Source organism: Clavelina lepadiformis, chromosome 7, assembly GCF_947623445.1.
Source record: "Clavelina lepadiformis chromosome 7, kaClaLepa1.1, whole genome shotgun sequence".
Classification (NCBI taxonomy): Eukaryota; Metazoa; Chordata; class Ascidiacea; order Aplousobranchia; family Clavelinidae; genus Clavelina; species Clavelina lepadiformis.
The window spans coordinates 9,260,074-9,269,786 of NC_135246.1; the positions used below are offsets into that span (position 1 = coordinate 9,260,074).

A 9,713-nucleotide genomic window follows, 5' to 3' on the forward strand; every position below is an offset into this window, starting at 1 on the left:
TTAATAAAATTGTGAGGAATTTGCTGTTCCCAATTCCAAGAAATTGCTGACACTAGGCAAGAAATTGCTGGCACTGGGCACACTGGCCCAGGCGTAAAGCATATCTCAATGACATTGGAAACAATGTTGTTGTTCAATACTATCAATGGATTCTTATATATAATTTTATAGCTGATATACCAATTAAACCAACGCGAGGATCCATCAGTAAAACGTTTGTTGCGTGCGTTTGTCTAAAGTAGGTGTTAACATGTTGACCTTGCTTTTAAAAAGAGCGTTAACTCCTTGAAAAATAGACTGTATTACTCATTAACTGGGTTACTTTTTACGTCAAATAGGCAGCCAAGCAATTGTGCACGAGATTAATATTTTTCGGGTGAATGAAAAAATCTAAAAGTCTGGGCCTTAGGTGATCTCAATAAGTAAATATAGCGCTCACGTCCACGATATAATAGCTAACGTGCATTTGGAGGAAACTTCATTTTAATACTATTTTTAACTTCACAATAATGAGATTGTTAAAATATCTTTTCAAATAGTTTTTTTTTTCAAAAACATGTGTAAAAATATAAAACGGTTTATTTATGGTACATTGTAAGCTACTGTGTAGATTTCAGTAAGGAGTCACAAACAAAATGCACAGGCTGCCACAAGAACTCTCGCATTCAACTTCCCGCATACTTTTACATTAATATTGCAGCAAAAGTCCTAGGCCAGTGCATGATATTTAGTAAATGTTTCCAGTTGTCTTTAAATTGGTAAAGTGAATGAAATCAGATTTGTCCAGCGCTGGGTACTTGGCTTCTTTTATTTTCCAGCTATGGCAAGCATATTGTCAACCGCTTGGTGCTCCACGTTACTTTATAACGGAAAACTGCGTTTTTCTTGTCGACGCAAAATATGTCGTCAATTTAGGTCATGCTGGTTTAAGTGTGGTGGATATTAGTATAGTTTCTCCTGGCAAGAATGTTGAAATCATTTTCGAATTGTTATAATTGCTGTTTAAGCTCTGCTGACTGGAAGAGCTTGCACGATATTCACGATCTTTCTTCATTAAACTTCGATATATACGTGTGAAAGTGCTTCTAGACTGGGAATTGTTATACAATGGCTGTTCTTCTGGTTCTAACCATCTGGCAACTGATGACGACACTTCTCCCAGTACAATTGGCTTCCGCCTTCGAAAATCGTTATTCCTGCAGTATAGAGACATGACATTTATCTTCTGTCTGTTCGAAATCATAAGCCATTGACGTTTACGTGAATAGATTGAAACGTAAGTGCAGTATAAGTTAATAGGCTATGCGTTATTTAAAGAGTGTCGAATTTTAGTAGAAAAAGTTCATACACTATTCCGGTAAGGTACTAAGGTTGTAGTGTATGAACTTTTTATAGACCCTTTCTCAAGTCTACTAGACGCTTTTCCTTTTATAAATGCAGTAAAAAAGGTTGGTTTCGGCATGGGATTCTGTGAATTATCTACATAAATAAGCTACTTACGCATTCAGGTATTCGGCAATTTTTTCGGCCCTGTTTAGATACAGTTTACATTTTGAAAGGATCCGCTCCTTAATGTTTTCGCTTTCTGCTTCATCTGTAAGAAATAAGAAGCCCTGATGCAAAGCTTTTGCGTTTACCAAGAAGAGGCGAACAAGTCTAGGCATACCCTAATTAGAAAAAAGAAATATCACTGAACACAAAGTTGGAACCGCAGTTGATTCAAAGAATAAAGAGTCGTATACTATAGAATATAGATTGTTCTCATCGTATTATTACTGAGTTTAAGTATATAACTCGAAACGTTTGTATAAAATCATTGCTGTTTTTTTGGCACTATAATAGGCATTCTTCCAGGAAAGTTGGTCATTTTGTGCAGTTGGCGGCAATTTTGAACTGATCACTGGGTTTCGTATTCGGAGAGATATAACTTTACGAACTAAGCTTCAGTGAAAGAGAGGCCACAAGGTTATGCAAGACATACAGCAAAACTCTCCAAAAGTGGGAAGATTGTTGCTGGCCACGCCCTGTTTTTTTTTCGTAAGATACCAAGAAGCGATTGAGCAGAGCTGAACGATTAGTGTTTAAGTCTATTAGGTAGTAGTTTAATATAGTATTGCATCGCAAGCAACTATTTCGTTTCGTACGTTAACTGAAAATTGCACAATTTCTGTAAGGTACACAAATACGTACAGTTTAAACTTTCAAGAAAATACACCAAGCCATGCTGATACAAGGACAACGCCTCCTCATAGTTGTGAGCACGGTCTTCCTCAACTGCCTGTTGTACTAAACGCAGAGCCGTTTCTAAAGAGCTTTTGCACTTGGCTTTCTGCAAAATAGATGGCGTTAGTTTTTGATACTTTACAGAAACAAAAGATAAGGTTCCCATAACTCAAAAACAGAATGCAAAATTGTTATGTGTAAAACGTCCTGATATACTCACAACGTTCGCATTATTTTGTGCTTCAACGTTTTTCGATTTAAGCAAAGGAATGGTATCCGTTTGTGTTGACATATCCTTCAAAATTCTTCTTTTAGAAAAGGTACAACAACACAACCCCATGACTAAAACTGGACTTCCACCTAGGTTTGTTATATAGCTTAAGCTTGGAAGCTGTAGGATATACGTATCTGCAGTACTTTTATTGTCGAGAAGTAAGTCGTAAGTCAAGTCATTCCTTTACCAAGTAACGGTTGTCGTGAGCTACAATTAACTTCGCGCAGATCTACTTTTGCGCTTCGCTTCCCAAGTATGCGTCGTGCTCCGCACTTGAATCGAAATTAAGCAGTTTCATAAGATCCTGGGCCATTTATACACGGTTATTTTAAGAGACTTGCTCAAAGCTAAAATATGCGACAATTTTTCACTCCAAGTTTTCTCAGCCATTACGTCATAACGTGAGTACGCTAACTAGTTTAGGACATTTATCAATGTTTGGTTGAAACATGTTAATGTTACAAATCACGTTAGTTGTAAACGTTTGAAAAATCGAATGCTTTTAAACTTTTTTCCTTATTAAGTAGTCCATTTGTAAAAACAAATCAGAAGTTTAATGAAAAGTGTAAACTTATAAGCATTGCTAAAGTCGTCTTAGCTGACGCGACAAAAAAAAAATATGGGCTTTGTTGTATTTTGACGGGAAAAATTCAAATTAAACTATGTTTATCTTCGTACAAGCATGATCTACCAAAATATTGTACAGTGGTTTGTTGGTGAAGTAAAAGTTCTCGTCTGTAGAAAATGTAGCCTATATCTTCATCGATCAAAAATGCAGGCTTCATCAAAACTTCACCGAATGAAATAAGACCAATAGTGCAGTTGCTGTAGCTAAGTATGGATATGATACAAGAACTAATTCCTTCGATAGAATTATCCAAGACTATTTTCAACTTAATCCTCTGATGATAATATTCTGGTATTGATATGGCCTAAAAATGCGTCCCTTCCTTTACCTTACCCCTTTTTCTCTGGAATAATCCGGACTAGCACGTAGCCAGAATTGTGATTACAAAATTACGGTTTTAATAATTTGACTTTTTCCCAATACTACTGCTCGAAATTTTCCATCTTAAAACTACCTATATTATCTTAAAATATCCGAATTTGGTGCTGCTATTTCTCCTGTGTAGTGTAACTATTTCGTGCAGGCTCTATTCTATGTGTTCGCGCACTTTCCCTTAATGATATGGTTCAAGCAATGACAAAGTTTGGTTATTTAAGAAAGTTTGTTATAGGCCTACATTCCCCATAATTTTCCAGAAACTTGCTTTTAATATATTAGCCATGTCGAAAGGATGAATAATCTGAACTACCTTTTTTTAAAAGTCAAAACTTTTCTTCATAATCTACCTATGGCCGAAAAACGTTAAGACTTCTCTGTTTTTCCAAATCTTTTTTAAAAGCAGCATTATTATCTGAAACATATAGCATAATACAAACAAACGAGGTTAATGGCAAAGGTAACGAAGTATGAAACCGTCCTACTTGTTTCCCATCCCCGTGGTAGCGATCGATGAAACGTTGTTCTTTCTCACGTCTTCCGCCATTTTTCACAATGACGTCAGCAAAATTTCCCTAATTTTGTCTTTTACAAACTTTCGAACGAATCGGTCGTCAATGTTAAAGGCGTTAAAATTTGAAGTCTGGCATCTGCTTAGTAAAACAAGAATCTCTCTTCAACTATACAGACCTATTCAATGACGCCAATTTTATAAGATACACTGAACACGATCCACGCTGTTTGCAAAGCAAACAACAGTCGGAATTATTAGCTTGGCGCTAATAAATAAAATACCAGCGGATCTTCAACGTCAATTTCTGTTTTCATACTACTTCACCCTAATTAAGTTTTTTGTTATTAAGGTAGGTTTACTTATGCTCTAATGCTTTTACATTTAGTTGGTTAAATAAATTATAATTCACGAATCCAAGACATAGGTTACTTGCGTTCTCGCAAGCTTAACGCGTTTCGTGTTTGGCAGCATCTGCAACAAATTTTCGATAAAATTTTCGGTTACATACTCCTTCATCAAATGTTGGCTGACAGCAAAATTATACGGCCCTGCTGTTAAAACCTCAGTTCATAGGAACAACTCTTATATGGATATTTTAAAGCCAAACTTTATTTGTATGACGGGGTATGACCTGCGTTGGTTTCTAAATCTAAGCTTTCGTATCCTGGATTTGACGAGCATTTACCGTGAACAAAGGTTAAACTTCTATAACAGGTAATTTTTCAAGCACGAATAAAGATGAGCGTTACGGTTAAGTTGATATGTTTTGGTTCAGTCAAATACAAAGAGAGCTGGAATATCAAATGGTCGATAGCGCACTAAACTTTTTTGTGTCATGAGCTCGTATAAGTTATATTTGTGCTAAGAAGTAGCTTACAATAGAAAAAGATTTGCTTGAGCACACTGATAACGAATAATGGTGAAAACATTTCCGCGCCTGTAAGTGTAATACAATAAATCTCAAATGAAATTTTTACTTGATTATGAATAATAGGCAACACATCAGGCAAAACATCAGTAAACATAATTACTGCAAACGTTTCGTTTCTTTGTTGAAGCATTCCCAATGCTTTTAACTATTTCTTTGTTAACTATATTACTATATGACTAGCAATTTGTTGTTAACTACTAATGTTAACCTTTACTTCACGTAGGCTACAGGATTTTCCCATACTGTATGCAGTATTGCACTGCATCTTTTCGATTTAATATAACTTGCCTTGTAATGTTATTCTTGTTTGTATGAATTTTTATGCTTCGCTGCAGTTTCAGAGAGACCAGCATTTGAAGCACAAATTGTCAAGCTCAACAACTCCATTTATCGTTTCTGTTCTGTTTCTGCGTACAACCTCATCCAATCATTTGTGGGTAAGTTATAATAAGGGGATTAACGTTTGGATACCAAATGCAGTTAAGCAAAAATATTAATCCCGCTTATGCAGCTACATAAACGCTGCTTGTGCGTCAGGTTCTGCATTGCGCTTCCGGAATAGGATATGACGATAAATCTCACACTGTTGTTATGCGATTTATATCAATACTGTTTCTTAATTATTCGCTACAGTTTTTCTTAATCGCTATTTAACTCATTCCTTAACCATTGATTGTCTTGTATACTGTTTTTATTATCCACAATGTTTAACATCAATGCTAACGGTTATGGTTAAGTTAAGCAGTAAGTCATAGCCCTTTATATACGTAATAAACACCTTAACGTACACTTAAACTTACATGAGTTTCTGTGAGCAAATCTCACAAAAATGCAAGGGTTACACGCTCTGTTGCAAGCGTAACCAAAAGTTCAAGGTTGATTGAATTGTCGAGTTTTTACCTTTATTTGGGAAAAGATGTCTTTTTACGCTTTAGTTGACCGAAACAACACGAATTTTAGCAACGCTATTTGAATTAAAATGTGGTATAGAATCAATCTTATACTAAAAGAATTTTTTGTCAATAGATTACAACAATAAGGTACGGCTGCGATGAGACTACGATACGTCTTCCATTGGAAAGACTTTTTCTTCTTAATTACCAAGAAAAAACGATTTGTCTTTAAAAGATATTTAGAATCCTCAAATTCCCCCATGTTGGGGCTTTGGGTATTATCTGTTTTTTCCTAAATGGGCAAAATATGTACAGCTAGCGGTAAAATACGAAGAGGTCGACCAAAACCCGGTTGGCCAATTTAGGTTATATTAATGAAATGATTTGGTAACTTTTGTATGTAACCTCCAACTAAACTGGCAGACGTTGCGAAAGATCGTGAAAACTTTCAGGACTTTATGTGCTATGTTATGTTATGTACTTTCGCGCAAGTCTCAAGTGATAAAAAAACTGGCTTTGTTAAATACAAATTAAAAAAGTCATAACAAAACATAGAATAAACCTTGAAAAAAATTTAATGCAGGTCAAAATAGATGAATTGCATGTAGACCGTAACTGGACAAGCAACAGCTTAAAGACGAGAATCTTTTTTAGAATCTGGCTTTAAACACCAAGAGCACAGTTAGGCTACTAGACAATGGTCAAAATGTTTTAACCGAAATCGTGTTCTTCCTCCATGGAAGGAGCAATAAAAGGCTAGGCTATTTTAAACTTATACATGACAATAAGTGGCACCACACTCACACTTTTACATGCGGAGTAGCCTTGATCAATTTTATTTATAAGGTTGCTATAGTGATAACAATTTATTTCATAATTTGATATTACTTTTTCTTTCATGTAGCTAGTTGATGGCCTTAAGTGAACCATCAAGGACGAGAATGCATTTCTACATGTCATTCTGTGTTACTAGAAATGTTGGAAAAAACTTTTGATTATATAACTTGTTGGGTTGCTTTCTATTATCTATAGATGTTGAGCGCATTTTACTGTCTTTATAAAACTATGCCATTAAGAAGTAAACATCTATTGGCGGTAAAGACGGGATGTATATGCGCCAGTTTGTATAATGGCTTAGGCTACTCATTATGCTATACTGGAAGAACACGTCTCTTTTCTACGTATCAGACACCCTGCAGTATAGGCTATTATACTTCACTTAGTTTAATAAGGAAAGCTGACCAGTTGCTCTGCATATTCGGCTAAAATCAATATTTATTTTCCTCTGCGGTACGGGAATGAGTATATACACGAGAACACGAAGTCTAAGACATTACTTTCTTGTTGTACAATATACATACAGGCACATCACATCATAATTCCATGATAAGATTCGCTGTTCGAATTAAGCGTTGGTGAAAGCTTTCGCAATGTGTCAATGTTACTTTGATTTCGCGACAAATTAAAAAGAGAAGCTATCGCCCTTCATCATCGCTACGAATTCTACAAAGAAACAGTTTTTGGTAAAATATGAAATAAAATGAAGAAATGAAATGATGCATATTTTACATTTTTAATACAAATTAAGGTTTATTCCCAATTTTAAAAATACCCTGTTGTTTTATTTTTTTCGTTACAAACTCTTTATCCATATAGGCCTATATGCTTACATAGCTCTTTTTTTGAAATTCGATCGTTAATGCCAAAAAATTAATTTGACTTATTTATTTTTAACATATTGGCTACTGTGCAAAAGCAAATAAAACAAATAACCTTCGTAATCGATTCGTCCATCACCATCCTTGTCGGCCTCCTTCATCATGACCGTAACTTCTTCATCAGTTAACGGCTCTCCTGCCCCCTGCATGACGTATTTTAATTCATTCCATTCTATGTAACCGCTTCCGTCCTTAAAGAAAAACAAAGTATCATGATAAACAAGAAAGAAAATCAACAAACACATTAAAATTGACACGATCGCCATTCAGACGAGATACCGCTTGCCAAAATGTATTAACAATGGGAGTCTACTTACTTTGTCAAATACTTGAAAAGCTTGCTTCAATTCTTCTTCGGATTGTTTATTTTGATGAGAGTTACACCAACGTTCCATCAACTTAAGAAATTGTGGTTTTGTCATTTTTCCGGCAGCTGCGTAAAAAACCTTACGTAATGGCTTCTTATTTCTAAAGCAATGTAATATCTAACTATAAATTAAACAAGAATAACAAGAAACAAATTACTTGCTATCAAACGTAAAAATGGTTAAAACAACCTACTCACATCGCAAGCCCGATTTTCTGACAATCTCTTGCAATTCTGATTCTGTGGGATCCCAACCCAATAGTCTCAGCATCTTATTGAGTTCACCTACATTGATGCTTTCCTCTCCTTCCTCATCGAACATTTCAAAGCATTCTTGAAATTCTTTTTCTTCCTGATCGCTGAGTGGCATTTTGTTCTGCGAGAAATGCAAAATGTTCAGAGTTCCTATATTAGGAGAATTCAAGCAAGTCTTGCCTTTGGATTCTAACGAACCTAAAAGTTTCCAAAAAAGCTCATTTATGTAAGTGTGAAGCCTGATAAATGTGCAGCCTATTTGGGAAGAAATCCCACAATTAGTGAAGACTGTTTAAAATACTAAACCGTTCTAATGGTGAAGAATACAGTCTACGGTTGTCGAAAATGAAACTTGTTTTTACTTTATAACTATCTGCATAAATTTTTAAAATTTAGTAGCCTCATCTTTCTCCTGGCTATGCCCCTTAAGTCCATGGCTAGGATTATAGTTATAAAGATTTGTTCAGACTTACGTTTTGTTCTTGAGTATCTTTCGTATCCTTCAGAGAAACAGTTAAATTCTGCCTATAATAGCCGGCCGTAAGTGCCGCGAGGCTACCTTGCGGAGCAAATATAAATTGCAGCTGATGCTTTGTTACGTCACTGATGATGGGCGCAATAAAGATACTTTCAACCAATCGACTCTTATATTAATTTTAACAGTTGACGAGCCATATTCGGATTCGTCTTTAAGACTCCCTTGGGAAGATCTATTCTTAATTTAGCTTCACGTTGCGTCTCTTTTCGTTATACGTCGTCAATAAACTACCAAGGAATACTTTTCATTATACATACAGTATGTTACGATACTTCAGTTAGTTTTATTCCGTTAAAGTGCTATTAAAATGTGGGCTTCCACTATTTCATTGGAACAAAATCGTGCATTTTATAAGAAAGAATGTTCTTAAAAATATTAACAAACTTATAACACTACATAATAATATAAAATATTAAATATTACATTACCTATTGTCCTATTACATAATACAGTATAATATATTACATTATAGTCCGGGAGCCCAGATACGCTACCGTGTACCTAGGGATGTACAATACAGAATAATTGAGAGCTATTCTAGAATCATCTAGAATAGTTTATTCCGGATCCAAAATTTCGAATTCTATTCTAGAGTAGCATAAAAGTTAAAAAATTTAAGCACCCGCAATGCTTTTGTTTTGCCTTTGCAATACGCTCACAAAATTACTATGGTTCAACAAAGTTTACAATTTTCAATTTGACATGACGCAGGGTTTTATTGGTGACGATTAACACATGCAGCGCATAGTATTGGAATGTGAAATAACAATCGAAAATAACATATCCTGCACGTGCCAATGAAAACCTTCAATCATAGAATAAAACCAGTACCCAAGATTTTGAAAAAATACGAAAATTGGATTGGATTTTTTTGACGCTCGGTCTTTTAGGATCTGTTATTCTAATCTAGAATGTGCATACCTTCACGCACCTCCACCATAACAAAATGCCATTAGATTTTTTTTATTCTATGGAATGTCCCAAACATAGTTATGAC

At 35.1% G+C, this 9,713-nt stretch overlaps 2 protein-coding genes across 3 annotated transcripts; both read right to left on the reverse strand.

The window, feature by feature from the left end:
- Nucleotides 1-561: 561 nt before the first annotated feature.
- Nucleotides 562-5,700, reverse strand: LOC143465671 (vacuolar protein sorting-associated protein 4B-like). Its single transcript, XM_076964077.1, has 4 exons — nucleotides 2,444-5,700; nucleotides 2,191-2,329; nucleotides 1,501-1,594; nucleotides 562-1,196 (listed from the first exon to the last, which is right to left on the reverse strand). Exons 1-4 carry the CDS (start codon nucleotides 2,561-2,563, stop codon nucleotides 917-919), a joined length of 633 nt encoding a protein of 210 aa, XP_076820192.1. The 5' UTR covers nucleotides 2,564-5,700; the 3' UTR covers nucleotides 562-916.
- Nucleotides 5,701-7,095: 1,395 nt separating this feature from the next.
- Nucleotides 7,096-8,782, reverse strand: LOC143465285 (calmodulin-like protein 6). 2 transcript variants are annotated; one of them, XM_076963504.1, is made up of 5 exons: nucleotides 8,652-8,782; nucleotides 8,122-8,299; nucleotides 7,874-7,989; nucleotides 7,612-7,747; nucleotides 7,096-7,341 (listed from the first exon to the last, which is right to left on the reverse strand). In XM_076963504.1, the coding sequence occupies exons 2-5, from the start codon at nucleotides 8,291-8,293 to the stop codon at nucleotides 7,301-7,303; spliced, it is 465 nt and encodes a 154-aa protein (XP_076819619.1). In that variant the 5' UTR covers nucleotides 8,294-8,299; nucleotides 8,652-8,782; the 3' UTR covers nucleotides 7,096-7,300. The 2 variants fall into 2 exon arrangements, with proteins under 2 accessions (XP_076819619.1, XP_076819620.1); XM_076963505.1 differs by lacking the exon at nucleotides 8,652-8,782 and adding an exon at nucleotides 8,377-8,395.
- Between the last annotated feature and the right edge of the window lie 931 nt (nucleotides 8,783-9,713).

Bases quoted from the DNA above. Each gene is read 5' to 3' on its own strand.
- LOC143465671 (XM_076964077.1), bottom strand. From the start codon at position 2,563: ATGGGGTTGTGTTGTTGTACCTTTTCTAAAAGAAGAATTTTGAAGGAT. The intron at 2,330-2,443 runs GTGAGTATATCA...TCTATTTTGCAG, and splicing joins CACAAAATAATGCGAACGTT to AAAGCCAAGTGCAAAAGCTC. The intron at 1,595-2,190 runs GTACGTATTTGT...TATTTCTTACAG, and splicing joins TTTTCTTGAAAGTTTAAACT to ATGAAGCAGAAAGCGAAAAC.
- LOC143465285 (XM_076963504.1), bottom strand. From the start codon at position 8,293: ATGCCACTCAGCGATCAGGAAGAAAAAGAATTTCAAGAATGCTTTGAA. The intron at 7,748-7,873 runs GTAAGTAGACTC...TTTTTCTTTAAG, and splicing joins CTTTTCAAGTATTTGACAAA to GACGGAAGCGGTTACATAGA. The intron at 7,342-7,611 runs GTTATTTGTTTT...GTTTCTTTGTAG, and splicing joins TGGACGAATCGATTACGAAG to AATTCGTAGCGATGATGAAG.